The sequence below is a fragment of the Dermatophagoides farinae genome, chromosome 4, assembly GCF_024713945.1.
Source record: "Dermatophagoides farinae isolate YC_2012a chromosome 4, ASM2471394v1, whole genome shotgun sequence".
NCBI lineage: Eukaryota > Metazoa > Arthropoda > Arachnida > Sarcoptiformes > Pyroglyphidae > Dermatophagoides > Dermatophagoides farinae.
In genome coordinates this window covers 3560943-3587788 of record NC_134680.1, presented here as the reverse complement: position 1 = coordinate 3587788, position 26846 = coordinate 3560943, and the positions used below count along the sequence as shown (strand labels likewise).

Below are 26846 nucleotides of genomic sequence, written 5' to 3'. Positions count from 1 at the left end.
TACAATATTCGTATTACTATCGCTTTCTTGTTGTTGTTGTTGACATAAATCGCGTAGATATTCCCATATTGTTTGTTCACCGATAAACTTATCCAAATGTTGTCCATATGTATGAAAAGATTTTTGATTCGCAATAATAATAATGATTATCATAAACATGGAATATAGAATAATTTGATGATAATTCGGTGTAAGCATTATTTGTTTTTTCATTTCCTTCTTTCTTTTTCACACGCTATTTTTTACCCGAAATATATGTGATTAGAATTAGGTTATGAATAAAGAAAAAAAGGCACAATTGATAAGTATCCGTTATTCTTGTCATCGATATCGATTTCAATAATCAATATGATAATGATATGGTTGTCATGAACATTTTGTCAAATGGTTTAGGTGCAAAAAAAATAGTGAAATTGATATTTTTTCCTCTGAAAAAATGTTAATATTCTTATTATAATATAATATATAATGTATCATGACTATAATTTAAATATTTTATACATTTTTTTTATTTTTATAATTTTTCCACTTATCAAATTATACTTAGTATATATTAGCTACCATATGAATAAAATTGTGGCCCAAAATTTATCCAAAATGATTTTAATTTTCCATTGTTTTTAGCCAGAACCTCTTTATAAAAAACAGATGATGGCCAACCGAACAACAGCCATAATGATCAGAGTTCATTACACCCAATGTAATCATAATCTGTGTTTATTAGGGGTAGAAAATTGTAAAAAAAAAATTTGAATAAAAATTGCGCGCGCTTTTTCATATTTAAATTTCCACGAAAAACCGATTAGGAAACTTTTTTTCATTTCACAATTGATTCACCATTTCACATATGATATCGAAACATTGAATGCGCCTGCCAAAAAAAAAAAAGAAATAGTTGTAGGGTGCGGCACCGCCCAATCCTAACAGCCGGCTGGAAAATGGCCAAAAGGAATGATATACATGTATATTACATCAATCAACACGCCATATACATTGATTGTGTGTGTGTGTGTGTGTGTGTGTGTGAATAGAATATGCGTCGTTATTGTTTCATTGGACATACATTTTTTCCTTATATGTTGTCGTAACTATAGTTTATTATTATACGTCGTAAAACGTCAACAAACATAATGATAATGATGATGATGATGATTCGTGAACCCAACGATATGGATGTAGAAAATAATGAATGAATGAATGAATAAAAAAACATTTAAGATAAAAGGATGCAAGGGCCACACCACAACACAGCCATGACAAAATTGGCAGCAATGGGCGTCCATAGGTGATAACGCTTTGTTTGTCTGTTTGTTGTTGTTTGTTATTAGCCAGGCGATTCTTGCCATGTCTGTCATGTTGTTGTTGACGCCGTGTATGAATCAAAACATTCCATGATGAATGAGCACACACACACACACACATGAAGCATGCATGAAAAATTCAAGACGTAATAAACGCCATATAGTTTCATATGCTAAATAATAATAAAAATGTTCTCATTCAATGGTATGTTGATTTTACGTTTTTAAATTTTCATTCCATATACTCGTTTAAATGATTTACTGTCATTCAATATAGTCCAGTGTTTTTAATGATTGACAAGTAATGTATACATCGTGCATCGTGCAAAACATCGTTTTTATTATGTAATAATCATCCAACTAAACGTGGATTTGTTGATGTTGTTGATCTATGTTTTTGTTTGTGTCTATCAACCAAGTATCGATTGATTATTAATAAACAAAGTTATCGATTTAGCAATTTCATTGGCGTACATGTGATGATATACATTTTGACAAATCATTCTATGGTTATGACCGACCATCATCATCGTTCATCGATAATAATTTGTTCATCTTTTTTTTCATCATAACACTTTCATCGTGACATTGTTTCATCATTATCATCATCATCTCAAACGAAGCCACAAAAAAGGTCAGATGTTGCATAACCATTTAATTATACTGGCGGGAGAAAAAAATATACGAAATATTAGATATTATCATTTATGAGAATGGATTATGAACAATCACACCAGGAATTGGTAAAGTGCGTCGTTGTTGGCGATACTGCTGTTGGTTCGTATTCGATTTTTTTTTGATGCACAATGTGTATGCAATCGTCACATCATCCAGGAAGAAAAGTCTTGTGATGACACACAAAAAAAAATAGCCTTGTGTGTACACTACTAAATCGTAGTGGAGTGGCGAAACTACCAAATCAGCTAGTACACTACCAAATCAGCTAGTACACTACCAAAATCGATAGTACACTACCAAAATCGATAGTACACTACCAAAATCGATAGTACACTACCAAAATCGATAGTACACTACCAAAATAGTGCACACTACCAAATCGAATAGTACACTACCAAATCGAATAGTACACTACTAAATCGAATAGTACACTACTTTGATTTTTGACTCTCCCCCTTTTTAACCCTTTCGACCTCCTTTTCATTATTTGTATTGAATTTAAATTTTATTGCAAAATTAAATGAATAATAAATGAAGTATAAATTATTTTTAAAAACAAAATATCATGATAATGCACAAATTGTATTATGCTGATCCAAAATCCAACATTTTATGGTATGAATTTTTGTTGTCCAATAGAAAAGATATATTGTTCCGTTCTCGAAGTTCTAAATGTTTTCAACACAATGTCCGAGTTTACAAATCCCAAAAATATGTTAATATGGCAATTCGAATCATATCAGCGGCATTGAGAGATTTGACTACATGGCATTATACTAAATAATTGAAAAGGATTAGTTGTAACCGTGGATTTTCAATTCAATTACATACCTGTTTGTTTTTTTAAATAAACTTTATTTACCCCTATATCTTAACAAAAAAAGGGGGAAAAAACATGTAAATATTAGAAAAAAAAGAGAAAGAAAAAGAAAAAAAAACAACAACAATTACAATAAGTTAAAAATATTAGAAAAAAATATAAATAAAAATACCTGTGTTTGTATCGATGATTCAAACGTGATTTGATTTCCGTGGTCATTGATAAATTGAAATTGGTTGAGATTCAATGCATCAACATCGACGGAAATCTGATTATGACTTGAAAATAGGAAGAATTTTTAATAGTAAAATAAAAATAGTTATATTATACTTAACACGTTCGTAATGAAATACACAAAACAAACAGTTCAAATAATTATTGAACAATCAATCTACAACACATAGTAAAGAAAAAATCAGTTGTTAGCATGATTTAAAAACATAACTTATCTGGTTCTCTTTGATTGAAATCTAGCCGATATTGAATTCGATCTAAGACTCAAATACTAAACGAAAAGACATTTGTCGTTATCATTAATCAATTCAGATACATACCATTATTCATACTCTTGGATTTAATGGGAAAAAAGTCACGTCTTTAATTTCAACATATATGAAATCAAAAACGATAAAATATTCATTTCGTTTTTAGGAAACCAGAACTTGTTCAAATATTTTATCTTTTTCCAAAAAACAATATTAATCTACGTATATTAGAGATATTTGTAAAAATATTAATTAATTGATTTTTTATAAAAAAATGATGCAATAGTGCATGACACTTCGCATCTTATTATTTTAATAAATAAATGAATAAATGCCCCAATATTTTACAATATGTTTAATAACAACAAAACATTGTTACATATTTGCTCCAAAAATCAATCAGCTACTTACTATTTACCATGGCAAAAAAATAGAAAAAATATCAAAGTTAAACATTTCGAACATGAAAAAATTCAATGTTGAAATTTTTTGAAACAGAGTATGATGATTGGGCATTTTTATAGTTGTTGCAATTATAAGTCAATACATGTATGAAATATATTTAATGCCGTTCATAGACAATGTTATAATGTTGTAATTTTTTAAATTGTTGTAAACTACTTTCAAAAATGATAGTGTACACTACCTAGTTGAGGTCGTGTACACTACCTAGCTGAGGTCGTGTACACTACCTAGCTGAGGTCGTGTACACTACCTAATCGTTAAGTACTTATACATTTGGTAGTGTGCACTACCATTTGCACACTACCAACTAGTAATGTACACTACCTAATCGTTAAGTACTTATACATTTGGTAGTGTGCACTACCATTTGTACACTACCAAATCGAATAGTACACTACATGCTTTTTTCTCTGTGGATGATGATGTGTTGATCATCTAATGAGATTCATGCACACACACACACACACAACCATTTAATTGGATTTTTTTTGTTTACAGGAAAAACTCGTCTAATATGTGCAAAAGCTTGTAATCTTATTCTTGATTTAAGTCAATTGATGACCACACATATACCAACTGTATGGGCCATTGATCAATATCGAATTCATAAAGAAGTTTTGGAACGTTCCTGGGAAGTTGTGGATGGTGTGAACGTATCATTGAGACTTTGGGATACTTTTGGTGATCACGATAAAGATCGACGTTTCGCTTATGGCAGGTATGCATTACACACACACATTATTGGTCATTTAATATTAATTCAATGAAACAGATCGGATGTCGTATTATTATGCTTCTCTATCGCTAATCCACTATCGTTGAGGAATTGTAAAACAGTATGGTATCCTGAAATTCGTAAATTCTGCCCAAATACACCGATCGTATTGGTGGGCTGTAAGAATGATCTACGTTATATGTTTCGTGATGAACAATTTCAAAATCTTTGCCGTGAACGAAGTCCCTTTTTCCGGTAATGTTTAGTTTGTTGTAACACTTTTTTGCTTGAATGCACTGGTCGAATATTGGGTTCGATTTTTTTTCTTATCCATTTATTGCCATTATAGATGATGAAATGAAAATAGATAGAAATATTATGTCTCACGCTTTCGTAGTAGAAACGCTGCTACCCTAGGATGAGCACATGAAATCTTTTTTCTGTTGGTTTGCTTTGTTTAGCTGCCATAGTCATTTGTGTTACTGAGTTTCATTCAAATTGATTCTAAATCATTATCTTTCTCTCTCTCTCTCTTCTTCGATTGGATTCCCTTTTTTCTTCGATTATAGGGTTAATCATCTTTGCTGCAGATTTCCAGAATGCGGAAGGTATTTATTTTATAGTATAATTATGAATTTACCAGTTGGTAGCGCAATTAGATTCACATAGATATAGGTGCTAGTGGCTAGAATATCAATATATGAATATGGCCAATATGGCTATATAGGGAGACAGATAGATAGATAGATAGACAAAGCCATGATGATGTAAATATTAATGATGGACCATTCGTTTATCATAGGCCACTTAAAGAATGTGACATATTGTCACCGGAACAAGGTCGTAATATGGCCAAAGAGATTAATGCATCTTACTATGAAACGAGCGTATTCACCGGTTACGGCGTCAAACAAGTTTTCGAGAATGTGATTCGTTCAGCATTGATTGCTCGCCGACAACAACGGTTTCTGATGACCAGTTTAAAACATGTCCGTGATTGTTTGCTACAGGAACCGTTTTTGCCACCGAAACCACAGCTTTCACAATTGGTAGTTCCAGCATCGACTTATGGCCTAGATATTAGATCGTTGCTCAACCGACAAGCTTATACGGATGTTGTGTTTGTTAACCATACGGCCAGCAAGGCCAGCATCAACTGCCACAAAATCGTTTTGATCACAGCGTCTGATATGTTGAACACATTGTTCACTTTTCCACCCTATAATCGATGTAAAGCTCATTTTGGAACGTGCATAGATTCGGTTATAGCATCCGCTCCAGCCACAACTAAACGGTTGACCAGATGTGCTAGTGATATAAGCATAGCCAGTTCGGTGGACGACCTGGATAAACATGAACCGAAACCGTTTGTTGATGACAGTCTATTGGATGTTCGTTGGAATCATCTTAAATACGTACTCAGTGCCTCGCTATTTCCGTTACTTAGTTTCGATGCATCCAAATTGTTCAAACATTCGTTCAGCAAGCAGAAACTTTTCTCATACAATCGATTTCAGCAATCGAAACATCGATTGAAATTGTTTCAGCAGAAACTTGTCACTATATATAAACATGTTCGACAAGCACGTTTAGATGGTACTAGTCTAAGATCGACTCGTCAATCGATCATATCATTTGGTGATAACATTCCATTCGAAGCATTGAATACATACATTTCGTTGCTCTATTCATTCACAACGACGACAAAGCCATTTACTTATGGTCAACTGAATGATCTATACAAATGTTTATCTTATTTGGATTTTGTCGATTTCGATATGTCCATCCTTTCGCTAGATAATTTTATTCCCAACATGCAACATTATATTGAAACGAGCAAATATGATATATTTGCAAAACGTTTTGCTTTTTTTGGTATCGAAAAAGGACTCTTTTCCGGTTGGTATTTTAGTAAATTATTTTAGTCGTTATTGTTTCTTTGTGACACTGTTTTGTTTTGTAAAGATGTCATATTTCGATTGGACGATGGTACTTGTTATGGCCATAAAGCTGTTCTTATGGCCAGATGTGAAGTGATGGAAGCCATGTTCAAAGGTGATTTTCGTGAAAGTCTTGCTCAAATAGTAAGTGTTTTGATTGTTTAATTGATGCATAATTTGATGATGATTAACTGTTTTTCACAATGTGCAGATAGTGTTTCCGAATGTTGCCAAGGATACATTCTACAGTATGCTTTTTTACATTTACACCGATATGTTGGTCGATTGCATTAACCATAAAAATTGCCTTCCACTAATCGAACTTGCTAATCGTTTTTGTCTCACACGCCTTATTGGTTTAATCGAAGAATGTGTCGTTAATGAACTGTCGTGTATGTGTGAAAAACAAAAAACGGATATAACACCGGCCGTAATTCGATTACTGGAACCATCGCAGATACATAACGCAGATCAATTGACAGAATTCTGTTTTCATTACATCACCACACATTACAATGATATCTGCCATAATCACACAAAGCTATTACGATCGTTACATCCGGAAAATCAAGCCTACTTAAACCGAAATCGATGGCCACCAGTATGGTACCTGAAAGAGCTAGATTACTTTGAACGCTGCGTTCGTGAACGAGAATGGCAACAGAATCCGAAAAGTTATAAACGACGTCGTATGAGTGCTGGCTGTTTTTGTTTCTCACCGTCCAAACCTAAATCGAATCGAAATCAGCTAAACAAAGCGACCACATCCACTTATTCCGGCTTGACTTATAAGATCATTGGTATCATGTGATACTGCATCCACTCATCATCATCATCATAATGATAAAATCCATCCATACACAACAATTCATCAATCAATCATTATTATGCATAATCAAATCCATTCATTGATTAAAATAATCATAATTTCTAACCCCTTACTATATTTATTATTATATATTTATTGAAATATCAATTATTAATATTTATCGGTCATTCAATTTCGGTTTTCGTCAGTGTGTCTATGTATTAATTATAGAATAGAAATATAGAAATAGTAATGGAGAATGGGGAAAGGGGGCATGCGAGAGGATATCACCCAAAATATTAGAGATTTATATCACCAAAAAACGTTTGTACATCTGTGTATGGCTCATATATGGGGTGAAGGAACTGAATGAATGATGATGGGCTAGATGATTCGTCCCACATAGATATCATCATTGGTAGCGATCGAGTTGGTCAGACTGATTGTATGAAATCCTAGCTTCAGATAAAAGTCGATGGTTTTCTTATCGTTTGCTGCTAATCGACAATACAAGCCTTTCGACCCTAGATCATTGAAAATGTTGTCATATGAAAAATGTGAATCATTTACAAAGGTACAAACCATTTGCTTTGAGTGCAGCAATCACACAGGTGAGCATCCGTTTTGGTACGCTTAGATCGATGATATTGGCCATGACAGCCAATGATAGTAATGATGAATAATTTGTGAATATTTCTTCAGGATCGGAAAATTGTTGTTGCTTGCATTGGTTATGCATTTCGTCCACAAATTGGCCCACATATTTTTCCTTTAGCGATCGACGTTCGGCCACCACCAATGAGTCGTTTGATGTCAATGGATACTTTTTCAACAATTCAGGTATCCATGAGACTTGTAGTTTGGCGAAGAATTTTTTAGCATCCAACACGGCCAAAGCATAGCCACATAGACGGACATCATCTTCGACAACGAAACAATATTCAGGACTGAGTGTAAGAAAACCACCGATTAATTTATCCCCAACCAATTCATCCTGATCTTCTAGATAGATGTGGCGATCGTAATTTTTAAAACACACTTCGTACACCGATTGCACATCACTTGGCAGATAGGGACGGATTGTGTATATACGGCTAGTGGGTGAATCAGGCGCCTTGTACAGGAATAAATCGCTCACCGATTCTACAGGTAACATTCGCTGTAGTTCACCAGTAAGACCACCACGAAATAACCACGGTTCTTGTTCACCGCTTTGAAATGCTTCTTTATATCCTTTGGAAAACCCTATAAATAAATACAAACGAGCGATAAAAATTACATAGGGTTAGAACAATACGAATACAATTAACAATGCATTATAAGCAAATGACTAGGAATGAAATTAAAAAAAAAAAAGAAAAAACTATTAAGCATGCACGGGGAGTGGCGAGAAAGATCAACTGGTGTTCCTATATATAAATGAGCCATCAATAAATGATGATTGTCATACATGTGAAAGTTGCGGGAAACAACCCAAGTGGTTGGAAAAAGTTTGTCACCGGAACTCGGCCGAGTGCTATATCAAGGGACAGGTGAGTGAGAGAGATAGAGAGAGAGAGAGAGAGAGAGAGAGAGAGAACGAGACAGTAACAAAATGAATCGCGAAATAAGTGTTTTTCAAAGAATTTTAAATTGACCACCGCCATCCAAAGAAAATAGAATGGAAGAAGTGTTTGTGTGTCCTATACAACACTTACCGATCCATTTGACATATGAATTGAGCAATGAAATCACTCCTTTGATATCCCAAACATAAGGATAGAGCTCATATAGCAGAGAACGATTTTTACAGAATGTTAAACGTGTCAACAGACGGCCAATCAGAATGGTCATATCGTTGAATTTGGCTGCGCGGTCATACCATTCGTTAATTTCTACACCAACAATCGATGTTTGTTCATTGGCCGTCATCTGTCGTTTACGACGATATTCTGATACGATGAATCCGTTGGTCTTCAACCAATGGAACTCATGTAGAATTTGAACGCCTTGAGCTCCATGTTCGAACGGTAAATAGAATAAATCGACCAACAGGGCAATGTCTTCATAGGTGAGCATTGTGGATTTCGTTTCGTTAGTTGCCAAAGAATCATCATTTTCGAATATAACTTCCGTTTGCATTTCATCCGAATCTACACTGTTCATACTGTTTTTGGCTGAATTGCCATCAGTCTCTTTTGTTGAATTTTCCATCATAGGTACGTCTAACGAATTGATCTTGAGAGAATCTGGAGACGGATTACAGTCCATCGGTTCCAAGCTTTGAACAGCATTCTCTTTGTTTTCATGGTCTTTGTTATGGTTGGAAACCGAATTGCCATTTATGCCATTTACGATCGGAACGGCAATGTCAGCATCAAGCATCAGACTATTTTCGGTCGATATCTCATTCTTGGTAGAAGATGGCGACAATTTAGCGGTCGTTGTTATAAGTGAATCATAGTTAATTGTAATGTTAGGCGGTGGATTGCCAGCAAAGTTTGTCCCTAACACTAAATTTGGTTTTATTTGTGGGTTTTTAACTTTGTAGAATTCAGCAATCCATTCTTGGATGGCTATACGCAATGCATTTCGATGATGATATACACATGCGTCCATTTCGACCGGTACATCTTCAATTGATCCATTTTCCGATTCAGATTCGAGTTTGATATCGGAGTTGGATTGACATTCGCTAGCATCTTTAGTACATTTGCTCCATTGGCCCAACGTATGGATTGGAATGAAATTAGCTTCGTATTCACAGTTAGGATTAGTGAACACTCCACTTAGATGTGGTATCAGTTGCGTTGAACGATCACTGTATGGACCCAAAAACAAACGTTTCTGATCATAATCATTAGCGTGAAGATTGTCCCAGATGATAGGCTTTCGACGAAGAACATCGGTTAGTTCTTGTATCTGCGATAAACCAATACTTTGAGATATAACACGATTACCGGTCCACATGATACCGATGTTAGTGTTCAGTTTGGTTCCGATCGTAGCCAGATAATCAGAATGTTGGACATTCGGTACGGCTCGAGATGAACAATATTCGGTCGGACAAAACAGGAATACCGGTTGATCTAAATGTTGGTAAACCTCATTGGTAACCGAAACCTGTGCACTTGCAAACGATTTAAATGCTTCACGGTCGTTTTCATTCAATTCAGGTTCAATATCGTCGAATAATAAAGCGAATGCCTCACATCCTAGCTCTTTAACTTGATCCAATTTACGTTTCAATGCCTGAACATCTTTTGAATTTGAATAACCAATGTCCAAGCCCGGTGATATAGCGTAAACAAAGAGGACATCATTTGACTTAGAATTCGATATTAACACAGACAATTGTTCCGATTCCCTGCAAGGATAATGAATAAATAAGCCTATATAAACCATGAAATGTTCACTTACTCGACCGTGTATAGTTCTCGCCATAAATTTCGATGTTTGAGATCATCTTTCGGTGCATACATATAGACATTCATACCGAATCGTCTTAATCTGCAATAATAATCTTTGATGGTTATTAAATTCTCTTTAAATTGGCTGGTCACTTACTTGACAAAAAGATCTTTACGTTGTTCCAGTGTCCATGGTCGGCCATAGAATCCTAGAATGTGACTATGGTTGTAGTTGTTGAATGATAAAGGATTAATGATGTTTATACTTACCTTCGACGACACCACAAAGAAATGTGTTTGATTTACAATTAGACACCAATGGTATTGATGATTCTGATTCGTTCGGTGTATTACTGCTAATTATTGCTGTTGTCGATTCTTCGTTCAAGCTCATTATGTATGTAGATGGCCGATTTAATTCTGATATAACACAATTTAATCCTATAGGAAGGGGCTATAGCCGCTTGAAATCGAACGAATCGATCGATTTCCAATGGACCGCTCGGCAAGACAATGGATGGATAACTAATGACAACAGCTGCTGTATGTGTGTATGTAGAATAAACACAATGTCTTTCTTTCTTTCTTTTTGCTGGCCAATTGTGGTTCAATGGATGCACTCAAATACTTTCGGGCTCGGTCGATATTTAGCTCTTTTTTCGATCATAATCCAGACTACCAGATGGTGGTATGATCGGCCACACCAATTTATTAATATTATTGGTTTGGCTGCCTGCCTGCTTGGCATAGATGGATGCCAATCATCGGCAACTTGTAGCTAACCACACATATCATCATCATCCAATATTGAGATGCTGCATCGTACAAACACACACACCAACTTGTAGGATAGTTGGTGAGCCAGATTTGTCTTTCCTGAATCCTAAATCTCTCTCTCTCTCTCTCTCTCTCTCTCTCTCTCTCTCTCTCTCTCTCTCTCTCTCTCTCTCTCTCCCTCAATGTACATCGATTGAGCTTCGATTTGAAAAAAAAGATCGACCGAGCAACCAAGCCATCATCAAACATCATCAAAATTTGATTCGATTCACCCAAAACAACTATAGTTTTGGACTTTATCATCTTTACCTGTATGCTTCTCTTTATTTTAATGTTCATTAAATCTCCAATCCAAAACGGAGAATCCAGCTGACCTGTCTATTTTATTTTGTTTATTATTGTGAGTGCAAAGCTTGTGTGTCGAGTTTCAATGTGATTCACGTTCCATTATTCATTAGTTAAGATGTTATGTTTGATGATTTGATCTTGAGATAATAACAGTCATTGACAAAGGTGTGACTTATCGATCGATATATACCTGTTACTAGCATATAGTACGTGTGCAATAGGCTGATTGGATTATATATCTTGGTGATGATTGTTCCCTTATCATTTCTATGTGTATTTATGTGTGATTGATGTCGTATAACGGAAGCCGATTTATAGTAACAATAATGTCTATCCATTCGAGCATAGTTGTGTTCCATCATTATCATCAAATCAACATCAACATTCCTTACCTTATCTCATCAACATTATTATTGTAATTCTGATTTTGCTATTTATCAATCAATGTCTAGAAACAATAACCGTATAACTTAGCGCAACTTGTGAAAGACAAGAATGTCGACATTTTTCGAACGAATAAAAAATAAAGTTTTTCGTGCTGGTAACCATGGATCGGCCGGTACTAAACGTAAAAAATTTTTCCATAATATTAAATTCGATGAAAATCCCGAAGAAACTTGGAAAACTGTAGGTGAAATTGGTGATGGATCATTTGGAAAAGTTTACAAGGTAAATCGATGAATTCATGCTGTAAAGATGGACTAAAATGATTAATCTTTATGCAATTATTTTTTTGTAAATAGGCCCAAAATATTCATAATGGCCAATTGGCCGCTGCCAAAATCTGCGAATTAAAGGAAGAGGATGAACTAGAAGATTTTGTTGTCGAAATTGATATTTTATCCGAATGTCGACATCCAAACATTGTCCAATTGGTCGAAGCGTATTTTTACGAGGGCAAACTCTGGGTAAATTAGTCATACGCATTGAAAATCTGAAATTTGAACTACAACCATTGAATTACCTTTTCGTTTTCAAACAGATGCTCATCGAATTCTGCGAAGGTGGTGCAATCGATTCAATCATGATGGATCTCGAAAAACCGTTGACTGAAACGCAGATACGATATGTTTGTCATGAAATTGTAGAAGGATTGCGATATCTGCACGAGAAAAAAGTCATACATCGTGATCTGAAAGCCGGCAATGTCCTGTTGACGCTTGATGGTGATGTTAAAATAGGTAATTGTTGATTGATACATTTGTTTGCAAAGACTCATTAACCTATTACATTTCCTTTTTTTCATGAATGTAGCCGATTTCGGTGTTTCGGCCAAGAACAAAAATACCATTCAGAAACGGGATTCTTTCATTGGCACTCCATATTGGTAAGTCCAAAAAGTAATTATCAATTCAATTCAATTTTACTTTAATTTTCAAACAAATAGGATGGCACCCGAAGTGATCATGTGTGAAACTATTCGCGATAATCCTTACGATTACAAAGCCGATATCTGGTCTTTAGGTATCACTTTGATCGAATTCGCTCAGACCGAACCACCCAATCACCAGATGAGTCCGATGCGAGTTCTATTGAAAATCCAAAAAGGTGATCCACCCAAATTAGATAATCCGAAAAAGTGGTCGCCGGAATTCAACAATTTCATCGCCAAATGTCTTATCAAAGATTACAATAGTAGGCCTAATGCGGCTGAACTGTTGGAGCATCCATTCCTAAAACAGGTGAAACCTGTTGAAGACAAACGATTCCTATTAGCATTGATCAGTGAATACAAAGCTGAAGTTGTTGAATATGTGACCGAAGTGAACGAAGATGATGACATCAACAACAAGGATAGCCTTTCTCGTCAGGATTCTTCGGTGGAAAATCCACCGTCAACCGATGAACAGATTCCACCAACGCCTACCACGCCTAATGTAGAGGAGGTAAAGAAAAGCACGAAACGTATACCTGCTCCACCACCACCAGTTTTATCTGATCCAGTAACTTCAACCAATGGTAATGACAAGGATCATGCAGCACTGGAAGCTTTGCAAGAATCCATCGAAGAAGCCGAAGAAGAAATAGAAGAGCAGGTCAATGAATCTCAAGGCCAAGAAATACAAGAGGATGATGTCGTAGACGAAGAGCAACCACCACAATTGGTTACGACAACTGATTCGAGTTCATCGAATGAACATAAATTGGTTGACCAAAACAAAATAGCCTTGTTCACTGATGACAATAATCCTATTCTTAATTGTGATCCTGAAGACATTTCCAACTGTGACGATCTAACACCGTGCCATACACCCCAAATGAACGAATCAGTATTCGATGATGATAATTGCCAGGTGACTATTCTTTCCAACCACAGTACGATCATCAATACAGTGAGTCAATCGACGCCCGAAGATCATCGTAACATATCGATTGTCACCATTGATGATGGCAAACCGATTTCCATTCAAACTTCCGAAGTTCAATCGAACAACAAACAGGAACGAGCAATCAACGACAACTATGCCTCTATTGACAAATCAACCAAGGGTAGAATAATAATTCAAACTGATAAACAGACACAGAAACCTTTATCAAACAAGAATGATGATGTTGTAATGCCAACCGCAAATGCCAACATCAAAACGACGATTAAGGTGAATCTGAATCTCAAATCGGAAAACGAACGACAGCGTCAGCCAAATAGTCCGAAACGAATTCCGACCGAAGACAATCATGTGACCACAAAAATCGATCAGGTAACGCCCGTTATCTGTTCCCGTAACTATGGCAACCATGAACGTAATAACCACCATCACCATCATGGCCATCACCATCACGGACATCATCATAAAAATGTGCAATCATCACCGATAGAATTGAATAACAAAAGTTTGAAAAGAGAATCTTCCAATTCGAGCAGCAGTAATTTTGGAAGTGTTGGTAGCAGTGACAAAGAGAATGTCATTAGCAACAGTGCCAACAACAACAACAACAGAATGCAGCAAGCAAATGATCAATCATCTGCCGCAGTTTTGATACGTAAAAAACAAAGAGATATGGTAAGTAGTGTCATTTGCCATCACAATCGATCCATTTGATTCATCTGTTTCACGTATACAGGAATCGCCATCACGACGTGATAAGAAATCTGCCGTTTCTAATAATCATTCTGCTCAGAAAAAAACGTTGAAAACAAAGACCAGAAAATTTGTTGTTGACGGTGTGGTCGTCACTACTACCACCCAAAAAGTGATTGATGGAGAATCCGATAAGAACAATGATCAATACCTGAGGTAAGATTCATGATGATCTAGTTTTTCGGTCGTGGTAATAATATGTCGTTAATGATTATGTCAACGTAGAAAACAAGAGCTACGAGAGCTGAAAATGTTGCAAAAGCATGAAATCAAACAGCTACAAGAGCTTGAATGTCGTTCGATAGCGGCATACGATGCCCAGGAGAAAAAATTCGACATTGAAATGGCCGCATTAAAAAAATCGTACGATAGTGATCTCGAATCGTTGATTCGACAGCAAAAAATGCTTGTCGAAAAGGGTGAAGAACATCAACAAGTTGAGCTAAAATTGGCAGTTCGTCGTATCAAACAAGATCAGGAACGAGAGTTGAAAAATTTCCGTGAAGCACTTAAAGCCGAACATAAATTGCTCAAACAAGAGGTGGACCAGTTGCCTAAAGATAAACGTAAAGAAGAGTACAGGATACGAAAAGATCGGCTGGACAAGATCCATGCCGATAAGGAACGACAATTTATTGAATCATTGAATCGACAATACGAATACAACATTAACAAACTGAATCAGAGTCATCGAGAAAAGTTGGCCATGATGGAACGACAATTCCTACAACAGAAACAACAACTTCTTAGGGCTCGAGAAGCGGCCATCTGGGAACTGGAAGAAAAACATATCTACAATAAATATAGTCTTCTCAAGAAGCAATTAAACGAATCGTTTTTCCTACAACGACATCAGATGCTCGATCGACATGAAAAGGTTTGTCTTTTTTTTAAACATAAACTATTCATTTATTTATTTATTCAAAATATTAATTAAAAATAATAAACCATATTGATTGATATTCAAACAGGAACTCGAACACTACAAACGTTGGATAAGCCTGCAGGAAGAAGAATTACTTAAACGACAGGCCATTGAAAAAAGATCGTTGCCTAAACGAATTCGATCGGAAATGAAAACCCGTGAAATGATGTATCGTGAAAGTCTGAGGATCAGTATGGCCAATTTAAACAATGCCTTCAGCAATGAAGATGAACGAGAAAAGCTAAAACGATTTCAGGAAAGTGAAAAACAACGATACAAAGATGAACAGGCTCGTCAAGAGCTTAAACATCAGAAACAGATCGAAAGCCTAAAGAATCGCTGTTTAACCGTCATCCATGAATTGGAACAGATCCAGAAAGATAAGAAAAAAGCATTGTGTGAACATGAGATTCTTAAGCTTAACATGCTAGAAGAGGAACACGCTGAAGAGCTCAAACAATGGAAATCACAATTGAAACCTCGAAAACAGGTTCGTTGCGTTTTTATCGCATTTAAACCTTATATCGGATTCTAATCACATTTTGTTTGTAGAAATTGGAAGAGGAATTCATTCGCCAAATAGAAGACCAAGAACGTTTCTATGCGACCACATCAGCCACAGCTGCTGTTTTCGATTGATGATACACACACAGCAAAGAAGGATTGAAGTATCCTTTTGCCAAACTAGTCCGCCCAATTCACACCTACACCTTTTGCATTCATCACATAGCCACATCAATTGTTTCCGTTCTTTCTATGGTGTACATATATGTAGCTTTATAATCGTATTGAAAATCATAAATGAATTATATTGTATTTATAATAATGACGATGATTGTGTTAATTGTTGCATTTATAATTTGTACAATTGATTCAAAACACAGAAAAAAAGTTATGTAAAAAATCATCTTCCATTCCAACGGGATAATTGAGCCGATATTTGGCCTTGTAATGAACGAGCTAGAAACATCAAGAATAACTTGAGAAACATATAGAAAAAAAAATTTCATGATTAGATTGTTATTATAGGCTCATAATTAGACTATATCACCTGAATGATTGCAATGACTATGCAGACATAGGCCAAGACGCTGATGTGTGGTGCGATTTTTTCGGTAATAGCTTCGATACAACCACGAGTGTAAATGTCTTTGTTCACCTCGACTACTGAGCTTATGTTTTGCATGTTGAAACCACATTCGTTGTTTATTAAACCAGACTTGAAAGAGGAAAAAAATTAAACCGGGAAATTGTTACTAAAGTGAAACTTACGTCCAAGTTACGAGAATTTCTGCAACAGGAATAGGGTACGGCACATCGTTCCCGACTTGGATTAGTGTCCAAACATTCGAAATAAATGTTTTTCGACCAATCTTTGTAGCCTTTGTCCGATACACCACAGCATTGGAATTCCGTTTGTACAAGATCGATAATATTCTGTAAATTTGAATCATCCCGATATTTGATGATTGGTTCGTTGGAAAATGCTTCTTTCACCAGATTGAGGAATGAATTCGGAAAAAGAATTGCAATTGCCGACAAAACTGTTTCAGCGATGAACATAAGCAACAATATGAGTGAATACTATATACATAGACAATGGGGTTGAATAAATAAAATTTGACATCAAATAATTATTAAATACAAACCAATCGAAGCAAGAAAAGATTCTCTCGTAATGCTCCAATGCATCCAGTAAAGCTCATGATAAAGACGATACTGCCAAACACAATGATAAACAATGATATGTTGAGCAGAAGATCGATCACGGTCCGAATATGAATGGCCGTATTGTCGCTATATTCCTCAAGAAATGACCAGGCACCTAGGCCAACCAATAGACAGCCGAATAACTGATGAACAAATGGTTAGTGAATAAACAAAGGTTAAACAAATGAATAAATATAATATTATACCCAGACTATAAGGTTGAAAAAGAAAAGGAAATATTTGATATATGGAGAGATGAATGTAAAATTTTCATCATATTGGAATTGCAACAGTTGTGCCAAACGTAATGTATTCATATGTGAATGTTGATGACGACGATTATTATTGTTATTACTGGTGGACCGATGATGTCTACTATTCGCATTTGAAGATGATTGTCTTCCATGATGCGATAATGATGATGAGACCGCCGTCTGACTTCGAGTCATTGTTGTCAATCTTGTTAGAGATCTATTGAATACAAATCTGGTAATCTGTCGAATCCGATTGCATTACCAGCAATCTGACTAGGATTGGTACTTGTCAGATTTGGAACACCACCACCACCACCACCAATTACTATACATACAAACGAATTAAGATCAGATTTTTGTCTATTTGTTGACATACAGAATCACCTGATTTTCGTTTAATTTCCTTTGCCACTGGATTTTGGCTTGCTCAGACGAAATGTAAAAACATCAACGACAAACAAACAAACAACAGACAGACAGACAATGAATGGCTCACTCACTCATGTGTGTACGCCAAACAAAAGCTAAGGCGTCACACACACACACACAGAAACAATTGCTGTGTGTGTGCAATACAAACTGCAGTTTGATGTGTCATCAAAAATTATTTTCAAAATGTTCAAAAATGCAAATGGCCATGACATAAACGAATGAATGAACCAAATGAAATAAAATGGCATAGTTATTATAACCAATCAAAATTTAATTACAATCACTTTATTGTCATCATCATCATCATCATCATTATATTTAATAATGGGTTTTTTTTAAAATATGTGTGCATGTGTAATATATCATTTGATTATTTATGAAACAAACATTTATATCGACATTTAAATCATTATAGACGATGATTTTGAAAATATTAACCAAATTCTGCGCTGTGATTGAAATTCACATTCAAAGTTCAGGTTCTTTGATGTGGGTGAAATGTGCAATCGGGCTGGGGATGACATTGTCATGTTATTGGATGGATTTTTTTTAGGGGGTAGAAAACATACACACATTAATTGGCAGATTGAATGGACTGAAGGGTGAATATCATTATCAGTCATTTATGACCGATATGATCCATCCTTGTGGTGATGTGTGGTGTGGGTATATCAATTTGTGGCTGCAACTGTGGTAAGAGAGAGAGAGAGAGAGAGAGAGAGAGAGAGAGAGAGAATGATGAATCCATTCAGTATTCGGATATAAAATTTAGATTGAAATTGGACACTTAGATAGTAGAAAGTAATAGTGTGATATAAAGAAAGAGAGCGAAAGAGAATAAGTTCGTTATTAATAGGAAATGATTATGATTATAGTTCGTTGTTTGTGATATAGAAAGAGCTCGTTGATTCGATTTTTTGGAAGTTGGGTTGTAAGGTCGTAAGGTTAAATTGTGACAAACGTACACACAGTCCATTCCATACATTTATTCAGAATACGAAGCTATTATATTTATCAAGGAAAATAAAGACAACCGTTCGTAGTTAGTTGAATGAGATTAAGCGAACAGACAAACAAAAAGATAAAAATAAAGAGAAGGAAAGCTATGGATACATTACCTATGATGATGATCAATATGACCAAAACAATCATTCCAAGTATGAGCATCATCTGTACAAATAAACAAAAAAAACGAATGAATCATTATTATTGATAAACAAAGTGTAAACAGTATAGAATTACCTTGAGATTTTGCCACCAATATTTTCGTTTCAATTTACCAGCTTGTTGTTCGAATTGACTAGCCCCTTGTTGCAAAGCATCGGCTCGATCATCTAATTCGGACAATTTTTGATCACGTTCCAAAACTTTTTCAACATTCGTACGCATTATACCAACCACTTCGTCCACCTAAAACAAAATACACAACCGGGCAATTTATTAATCATCCATTAATCAACTACATACCTGAGCTTGTGTTTGTTGTAATCTTTTCGAACTGGCTCCTTGAGACATTTTGTTGTATTGAGAATTATTCGTTAAAAAAACAAAACAAAAAACGGATCGAATAACTTGTAATCAACAGCAAAAACAATGCATAAAAAGCGTAATTTAACTCATCCAATATCAGTGGTTGAAACAGGTAAAACTTTGAAGTGATTATGGGTTTTCGATTGTCGTTTTCCAATGCACAGCACGATTTGGCTAGTCAGCATACGATACTTTTACGGCCATCACTAAACATCTTCTCATCCATTTATACTTTGTGCTACTACTCATTTAGTATAGTCATTTGGCCACTAGAGGCAGCAGTGGCTGGTTAATTTGTCATGGCGTTATCAGGTTGCCCATATGATTGACATTTTTTAGTTGTGATTTGATTTGATTATTGTGTATGATCAAAGTTGCCGAAAAATATCATCTTTACGATAATCGATCATCAAAAACATCATGGCTTATTTGGAATTTTTTGGCTACTGTTTAATAGCTTTTGGACCTTCATTGGCAATGTTTTGTCTGGTGATAGCCAACGATCCAATTCGTATTATTATCATGATCTCAGCGTAAGTGATTTTCTCTTCAATGTGACAATTATTTCTTGTCTAACTGATTGATTCTTACCGATTGAACCTGTTTGGACAGATGCTTCTTCTGGTTAGTATCGTTGCTGTTATCCTCCATTTTATGGACCATTGTGGTTCCACTCAAAGAATATCTATTATTTGGTGTCACTTTTTCCATACTGTTCCAAGAGACGTTCCGTTATCTTTTCTATCAAGTTCTAAGGTAGCCATTCATAATTGATAATTGCTGTATTTTTTGTTATAATCTTTATGTATTTGTGTTTGTATCAAAATAGGAAGGCCGAAACAGGTTTACAGAAAGTGGCCGAAGTTGGTCGCAATGGATCGAATGAAATTCAGCCCAAATTGGACACCAACCGTATGCAACTATCTTTCGGTGTGTATGACACTTATGCATTGCTTATCATTTATTCTGATTGATATGATCCATAGTTTCCGGCGTTGGATTTGGCGTGATGAGCGGTGTGTTCTCTCTAATCAATATCCTGGCCGATGCTACTGGTCCCGGAACTGTTGGTCTTGATGGTGGATCCACTTATTTTTTTCTGTGTGCTTCGCTGACAACATTGGCATTCATACTGCTGCACATTTGTTGGACAATCATTCTGTTCAAATCCTGTGATAGCGGCAATAAGCCTTTCATTTTATTCGTGCTCATCTCACATCTGGCTGCCTCTTATATCGTAAGCAACTTTAGTAGTTTCTTTGTTTGTTTTCTTGTGTTTACATGTCTAACCGAAAAATGTATTTCTGTTTCTGCTGTAGACATTTTTGAATCCTTCGAAGCTATACGCTATATCCATTCCAATGCAATATCTGCTACTGGTGATCACATTTTTGGTGACGCTTAAATGTGCTGATTTTCGTTTCGATCAATTTGTTCGTTGCCGAAAAACGAATTGATTGCAATGGTGTATTACCCATTTTTATGTTTATATGCTTTTTTCATGTGAATAAATCCATTTCGATACATAAATTCTGTTTATTATGTGTGTATATTTGTGGTCGCCATGACGACCTGGCCATTATCACAATCACACTGTTTGTCAAATTTCGTTTGATCTAATTGAATTCGATCCCGTCAAATAGACGAAAATCATAATCATCATGCCCAGAGATCAGTCATCATCTGCATCGTCAATTGGTGGTGGTGGTGGTATATCATCACATACTGAGATTAAACCGATCATTCCTAGTCAACATCTTGTCATCATCGATGAACGACCTTATTTCGTGCTTTGTAAACCGAAATTATTGCCACTCAAATCGATCGCATTATTACAGGTGGAAAGTATTCAACGTGAAGCCGAAGAGAAGATTAAATTGATGCAACAAAAGCAATGATTAAATGATTGATAGATTCATTCATTCATTGCAATTGATTGATTGTATTACTCTGTTTGTTATTATATCATATCTGTTTACTGTTTAATAGGTGTGTGTGTGTGTCATATATAAAAAAATCAATAAATCTCTTAAAACAATTGCGTTGGATAATAAGTTGCATCTATAATTATGAAATCATCATCATATTAGTATAAAATGTATGTAGTGTTTGTTGGTATTTGTAAAATTAAAAAAAATTCCAAAAAACAATACTCCACATTTGGATATGGATACTACGATTCTCCTAAATTCTCCTTGATGGTTTGATTTTGTTCGTTTGTTTGTATATGGTCTGTCACTCTCTCGGGTTATCACAATAAAACGTTTGCATGTCTCGAAAGCTGATTATACCGAGCTAGGTGATAATAATGGAATGTTTCGGGCGAGGCAATAAAAAAAACAACAATGATGATAACGATAGGCAACAATGGTGATCTCTAGATGAGGCTATTCTGACCAGACCAATCGGTCCTATGATTGTCAGCTACGGGTGACATTGGTGTTGATGAACTGCTTACAGGACCTGTGTAAAACCAAAACAAATAGTCAATAAAGATTATGAATGGCCTGATTTCTTACTAAGAGAATTGTTGAGACCAAAACCAAATTGTCCAGGAGGTGTTTGAGCATTGGCAGCCGTAACCTTTGCCATATGTTGATTGTTTGCCTGTGCTAACTGATTGATGGTAAGAACGGCTGGCTTAGAGTTCTTTAGATCAAGTATGTTGTCAAAGTTTATGTTGGTATTGAGCCCACTCCACGTTTCACCTGAAAATATCATCCCAGTCATATAATCATATAATAATAATACTAATAATAAAAAGACATGTGGATAACGAACCGATTTTATGTGAAGACGATGAGCATGATGAAGTATCTTCTGATTTGATAGCTGTCTGTTGTGCAGTGGATTGTAAATGATTGTTGGCCGCAACGGGCGTCAACAATGACATTGTATCAAACAAAGGCTTCGTTGGTTCCGTCAATGTATTAGCTAGAAACGGATTCATAGCTGCAAAGGCGGCTGAGTCACTAGGTTTATTGGAACTTGTTTCGGTCATCAAATCGACCACATTCGAACTGAGAATAGGTTGCACAGCTTTCGATGTGATCGAATCGAATGCACTTTGGAAATCGGCAAAATCTTCAGTACTGCTGTTGTTGTTTATTGCTAGCTTATTGACAATGGGAGTTGGTTCGCTTCTAGGAATTGTGGGCCCAACAAACTGTGAGAAATCGGCAAATTCTTCGCCTGTTGCTGATTCAGACAAAGTCGAAGTGACAGTAAGGCCACCAAATAGGTCACCCAGAAGATCGGCAGTCTTCGTTTGGCTATTGCTTGTTGGAACAACCGATAATAGATCAGAATCATTCGCATTAGATTCAGCTGGTTTGCTGTTGGCGTGTTCCTGGGCATAAAGAGCTGCAGCTCCAAGATCGATTTTTTTGACGTTTCGAGTAGTCCGTTGTTTGGCTGGTTGCTGCTGTTGATTGCTGCCACTGTTATTCTCGGCTGTAGAAGCTGCTTTTGCTTTTGATGGCGACGATGATGGTTGGCTATATTCATTATTGTCTTGGATATCGTCATACCGTTTTGGTTGCTGTTCGATTTCGTCTTTGAATGCTCCATCATAGGGTTTATCACTTTTTCTTGGTGAATAATCGGACCAAGAATCACGATCCCTGTAACGATGCTAAATAATCAGGAGCAAAAATTAATTGCCCAAAACGAACATACCTGTCCGAATAGGAAGATTGGTTTGATACGCCCACAAATTTATCCTTGTATTGTTTAGCTTTTTTTCGTTCCTGGCGAACTTTCTCATCATCCTGAATCAATTCAATGAGCAATTTGGCTCGTTGTCGAACGTTAATACCTTGATCTTTGCCAAAATCATCAATAAAGGTGTAGTTTTCAAGACGACGAAGATCATAGATGTGTTCGCGAGCCGATGTAACAACACGTTCAGAGCCATTGATAACCAAATAATTAAGCAATTGTAATGATTTATAGGTTCGTCGCCAATTATACATGTTGTCCTGTAGCATCCGTTTCCAAAGCATATTCATCACTTCCGGATAATATTCATAGGTGAACGTATGCTGAGCTATCTCTTGCATCTGACGACCGGTTGGACCCCATGCTTCATCGTTAGTTGCCTCACGAACTTTGGCCTAGCGATCGACAGTTGTAGTATGCAGGGGTGGTGGAAAGTGAATATTCGACTTACCTCGACTTCAGTGTAGTTCATGATGATGTTTGTCCTGTTCGAAAAATGTAAAACAAACAATTGTAGATTATTTTGTCATCATCATATATCATTGAAGTTTGAACTTACGCTTTGTCGTAAAGGTCACGAACTTTCCACATGACATTCATGATGCTTGATTGATTTGTCCACGATACAGTTCAAAAATTGTTCCACTAATGATTCGATGATGAATCTTGCGACAAACAAACGGATGGAACCCACCAATTCCCGAAATTATAAAAAAAAAATTAGTAATTACGATGAACAGAACGAAACTAGTATCAATGATAAGGCAATATGGATGATGGACCAATCTCAATTGATTTGATGAGGATGTCTTCGAAATGAAACACACATCAAACAATTGAGATGATGATGTGTGAGCAAACCAAAATGATTGCCATTGAATGATGCAGTCGATAGATGTCGCTCGTCACATATATCATCAGTTGGCCGCTAATTACAATTAGTAGAATTCAATTTGAAAAAATTGAAAAATGTTGCGAAGATGTAATTATTATGATGATTGATAAAACCGCTTGATTGTTACAATTTTCACAATTATGGATTAAAGAAAAATTTATTTTTATTGTATTATTTGGATCAAACGTTGATTGATTAAGATTCAAATAAGCTATTCGAAAGCATACACCAGTATTACCTACTACTATGATCGATGGATCATCAATTAATCATCCATTCAATCATTCATTGTCTGGATATTTTGATACTACATCGTTAAAAGCTTGTGCTACGTATTCAACGTTATTCGTATTGAGACCACAGATACTGATACGTCCATCATTGGGAAGGTAAATATGATAATCATCAACAAGATGTCGAACGTGGTTGGGAGTTAGGCCAGTGTATGAGAACATACCAATCTGTGATGTAATGTGTGACCAATCGCCTGGTGTTTTTAGTTCTTCAAGTTTATCACGTAAAGCCTTACGCATCTGGATGATTCGACCGGACATTAGTTTGATACAATCATGCCATTCCTGGTTTAGTTGACTATCGCTCAATACGTGTGACACAATTCGAGCACCATGAGCCGGAGGATTTGAGTAATTTCCACGAACAATTAGAGCCATCTGGGCCTTAACGTTGGTTAAAACGTCGGCGTTTTTTGCGACAAATGTCAGATTGCCGATACGTTGACAGTAAAGGCCAAAATTCTTGGCAAACGATTGAGCGCAAAGAAATTCGAATCCACGTGATACAAAGTAACGGACCGAATAGCTATCCTTGACTAGATCTCCAGATGCAAAACCTTGATAGGCACAATCGAAAAATGGAAACAAATGTTTCTTTTCAATCACATTGGCTATCTTCTCCCATTGTTCGATAGTTGGATCGACACCAGTAGGATTATGAGCACAGACATGCAATATAATCACAGAATCTTTAGGTGCTTGGGCCAGATCCTCTAACATGCCATCAAAATCAAGACAACGATTCTTGCCATCCCAGTAACGAAACGTACGAACATCCGTAAAACCAGCATTTTTGAGCACCAAATGATGATTCGCTGAGCGTAAACAAACTAAGTTATTTAGAACAATGACAACACACACTAAGAATGTTACATACGCCACGATGGTTTCGAAACGTAAACTGTTTTGAAACCAACACATTTTCGCAGGAACTCCGATCCAATTCTTAATGCACCCGTTCCAGAAAGCGATTGCACACCAAAAGCCCGTTGTTCCTGTACCGCTGGACTGTCCTCACCCAACAACATACGCGTTGCTAGTTGAGTAAACGACTCCATACCCAATTGACCCAAGTATTCATGATTCAAGGTTTCGTCCTTAGAAATGGCTTCCTCTGCTTTACGAACAACAGGTAATACCCATGGTTTTGCTTCGTTTGTTCGATACGCTAAGCAAAAAGAAAGTTCCGTTAATTGAACATGTGTCAATATACACCTATTTGACAATAATGGACCATGTTAAAACTACGGCTAATGATGGACAAAGGACATAATTGACAAAGGACAGAGAGCAAGAAAATACTTACCTCCAATTCCAAGATCCACTTTTTTCGGATGTGGATCTTCACGATACGCCTTGGACAATGCAAATATAGCAACGGGTGGTGCACTCTCAACGCAACTAAAACATGACATGGTCGATAGAGAAAAAAGATGATAATCACAAAATAAAACAACGATGGTAGCAAATGTTTAAATGACTTTCAATCGTCTGACAACCACCATCACCACAAACCAAAAGAATATCACGAAGTTAAAGCGCATCTTATGTGCATCATATACATTCTTTTACGCCATTTCCACATTGTATTGAAGTCATTGTTTAAATAGTGATCACATGCATTGATCACATGATCGATTGCTACCATCGACCCCTATCATCATCGATAAATGGCATCATCATCGTTGATAAAGAGATTATCAGGTAAAAGTTCATGATAACTGGCCATGATCCTTTTTTAAAATTTGAATTTCATTCAATCAAATATATAGGTTCACTTCAACTTTGTACAAACTTGGCCGCGTCGTTGCTCACTCGTAATCCGTTCAATTGGCAGCAACAAAGAAATGTCATCTATTTCACACATAGTCAGGGCAAGTTCCGTTCGAATAAAGCTGTGTTGCGTCGTTTCTATCGACTGAATTGGGGCGCTTGGATACGACCACGTGCTGGTCGTCACAAACATCTTTGGCGAAAACCTTACTATCTTCGTTGGTGGGCCAAACAACACGTGTTCTGTACGGACGAACAGAATAAAGTTCTCGAACAGATGGTATCGGCTCGTTACAAGAAACCAACCTACTTTGTAGATGATCCATATGAACCGTACCAGAAACGTCATAATCTGGTTTACGTGCCATTAGGAAAGAATCGTATATCTCGAAGTTATATGCATGCACTACTCGACAAATGATTATTTTGTCAGTAATTGTGTGCAATATAATTCTACTATTTAGAATGATCTATAATTATTATTAGATTGATTCATCATTTAATACAT

The 26846-nt window shown here is 36.1% G+C and overlaps 8 protein-coding genes and 1 long non-coding RNA gene across 20 annotated transcripts; 3 read left to right on the top strand and 6 right to left on the bottom strand.

Moving 5' to 3' along the window:
• The first annotated feature begins 536 nt into the window (after positions 1-536).
• Positions 537-7338, top strand: RhoBTB (Rho-related BTB domain containing). Of its 6 annotated transcripts, none has more exons than XM_047052371.2 (8): positions 539-1506; positions 1579-2078; positions 4248-4467; positions 4522-4719; positions 5034-5072; positions 5267-6363; positions 6430-6548; positions 6616-7338. In XM_047052371.2, exons 2-8 carry the CDS (start codon positions 2009-2011, stop codon positions 7213-7215), a joined length of 2343 nt encoding a protein of 780 aa, XP_046908327.2. In that variant the 5' UTR covers positions 539-1506; positions 1579-2008; the 3' UTR covers positions 7216-7338. The 6 variants fall into 6 exon arrangements, with proteins under 6 accessions (XP_075586187.1, XP_046908327.2, XP_075586186.1 ...); XM_075730069.1 differs by having other exon boundaries at positions 540-1506; positions 1759-2078; XM_075730072.1 differs by lacking the exon at positions 5034-5072 and having other exon boundaries at positions 537-1506; positions 6430-6552; positions 6620-7338.
• Positions 1609-4236, bottom strand: LOC142597449 (uncharacterized). 2 transcript variants are annotated; one of them, XR_012832176.1, is made up of 5 exons: positions 3696-4236; positions 3354-3502; positions 2972-3304; positions 2811-2849; positions 1609-2755 (listed from the first exon to the last, which is right to left on the bottom strand). It is a non-coding gene; the product is annotated as an uncharacterized LOC142597449 (long non-coding RNA). The 2 variants fall into 2 exon arrangements; XR_012832175.1 differs by having other exon boundaries at positions 2972-3502.
• Positions 7332-11279, bottom strand: Oga (O-GlcNAcase). 2 transcript variants are annotated; one of them, XM_047052350.2, is made up of 7 exons: positions 10872-11279; positions 10759-10810; positions 10612-10701; positions 8910-10558; positions 8663-8728; positions 7795-8457; positions 7332-7736 (listed from the first exon to the last, which is right to left on the bottom strand). In XM_047052350.2, the coding sequence occupies exons 1-7, from the start codon at positions 10993-10995 to the stop codon at positions 7597-7599; spliced, it is 2784 nt and encodes a 927-aa protein (XP_046908306.1). In that variant the 5' UTR covers positions 10996-11279; the 3' UTR covers positions 7332-7596. The 2 variants fall into 2 exon arrangements, with proteins under 2 accessions (XP_046908306.1, XP_046908307.1); XM_047052351.2 differs by lacking the exon at positions 8663-8728 and having other exon boundaries at positions 10872-11278.
• Positions 11280-11405: 126 nt separating this feature from the next.
• Slik (Sterile20-like kinase) lies at positions 11406-16560 on the top strand. Of its 2 annotated transcripts, none has more exons than XM_047052341.2 (10): positions 11406-11689; positions 12179-12395; positions 12470-12634; positions 12709-12907; positions 12981-13053; positions 13114-14728; positions 14790-14962; positions 15032-15683; positions 15778-16221; positions 16284-16560. In XM_047052341.2, exons 2-10 carry the CDS (start codon positions 12222-12224, stop codon positions 16368-16370), a joined length of 3582 nt encoding a protein of 1193 aa, XP_046908297.2. In that variant the 5' UTR covers positions 11406-11689; positions 12179-12221; the 3' UTR covers positions 16371-16560. The 2 variants fall into 2 exon arrangements, with proteins under 2 accessions (XP_046908297.2, XP_046908295.2); XM_047052339.2 differs by having other exon boundaries at positions 11406-11778.
• LOC124490024 (tetraspanin-33) lies at positions 16483-18275 on the bottom strand. 2 transcript variants are annotated; one of them, XM_047052488.2, is made up of 6 exons: positions 18080-18275; positions 17648-18020; positions 17381-17584; positions 17004-17315; positions 16783-16950; positions 16483-16710 (listed from the first exon to the last, which is right to left on the bottom strand). In XM_047052488.2, exons 2-6 carry the CDS (start codon positions 17888-17890, stop codon positions 16636-16638), a joined length of 1002 nt encoding a protein of 333 aa, XP_046908444.1. In that variant the 5' UTR covers positions 17891-18020; positions 18080-18275; the 3' UTR covers positions 16483-16635. The 2 variants fall into 2 exon arrangements, with proteins under 2 accessions (XP_046908444.1, XP_046908445.1); XM_047052489.2 differs by having other exon boundaries at positions 18072-18162.
• Positions 18276-18396: 121 nt separating this feature from the next.
• Syb (Vesicle-associated membrane protein synaptobrevin) lies at positions 18397-19857 on the bottom strand. 2 transcript variants are annotated; one of them, XM_047052560.2, is made up of 4 exons: positions 19595-19857; positions 19370-19537; positions 19246-19297; positions 18397-18815 (listed from the first exon to the last, which is right to left on the bottom strand). In XM_047052560.2, the coding sequence occupies exons 1-4, from the start codon at positions 19640-19642 to the stop codon at positions 18799-18801; spliced, it is 285 nt and encodes a 94-aa protein (XP_046908516.1). In that variant the 5' UTR covers positions 19643-19857; the 3' UTR covers positions 18397-18798. The 2 variants fall into 2 exon arrangements, with proteins under 2 accessions (XP_046908516.1, XP_075586190.1); XM_075730075.1 differs by having other exon boundaries at positions 18397-19129; positions 19595-19833.
• Positions 19858-19939: 82 nt separating this feature from the next.
• aph-1 (gamma-secretase subunit Aph-1) lies at positions 19940-21187 on the top strand. Its single transcript, XM_047052514.2, has 5 exons — positions 19940-20190; positions 20270-20413; positions 20487-20587; positions 20644-20894; positions 20977-21187. The coding sequence occupies exons 1-5, from the start codon at positions 20078-20080 to the stop codon at positions 21112-21114; spliced, it is 747 nt and encodes a 248-aa protein (XP_046908470.1). The 5' UTR covers positions 19940-20077; the 3' UTR covers positions 21115-21187.
• Positions 21188-21610: 423 nt separating this feature from the next.
• lqfR (clathrin interactor lqfR) lies at positions 21611-24254 on the bottom strand. The gene is made up of 6 exons (XM_047052418.2): positions 23937-24254; positions 23829-23862; positions 23336-23772; positions 22439-23280; positions 22177-22365; positions 21611-22120 (listed from the first exon to the last, which is right to left on the bottom strand). Exons 1-6 carry the CDS (start codon positions 23975-23977, stop codon positions 22035-22037), a joined length of 1629 nt encoding a protein of 542 aa, XP_046908374.1. The 5' UTR covers positions 23978-24254; the 3' UTR covers positions 21611-22034.
• Positions 24255-24417: 163 nt separating this feature from the next.
• On the bottom strand, positions 24418-26581 carry Got1 (Glutamate oxaloacetate transaminase 1). 2 transcript variants are annotated; one of them, XM_047052465.2, is made up of 3 exons: positions 25872-26581; positions 25443-25733; positions 24418-25380 (listed from the first exon to the last, which is right to left on the bottom strand). In XM_047052465.2, exons 1-3 carry the CDS (start codon positions 25978-25980, stop codon positions 24554-24556), a joined length of 1227 nt encoding a protein of 408 aa, XP_046908421.1. In that variant the 5' UTR covers positions 25981-26581; the 3' UTR covers positions 24418-24553. The 2 variants fall into 2 exon arrangements, with proteins under 2 accessions (XP_046908421.1, XP_046908420.1); XM_047052464.2 differs by having other exon boundaries at positions 24418-25395; positions 25872-26178.
• Positions 26582-26846: the final 265 nt, after the last annotated feature.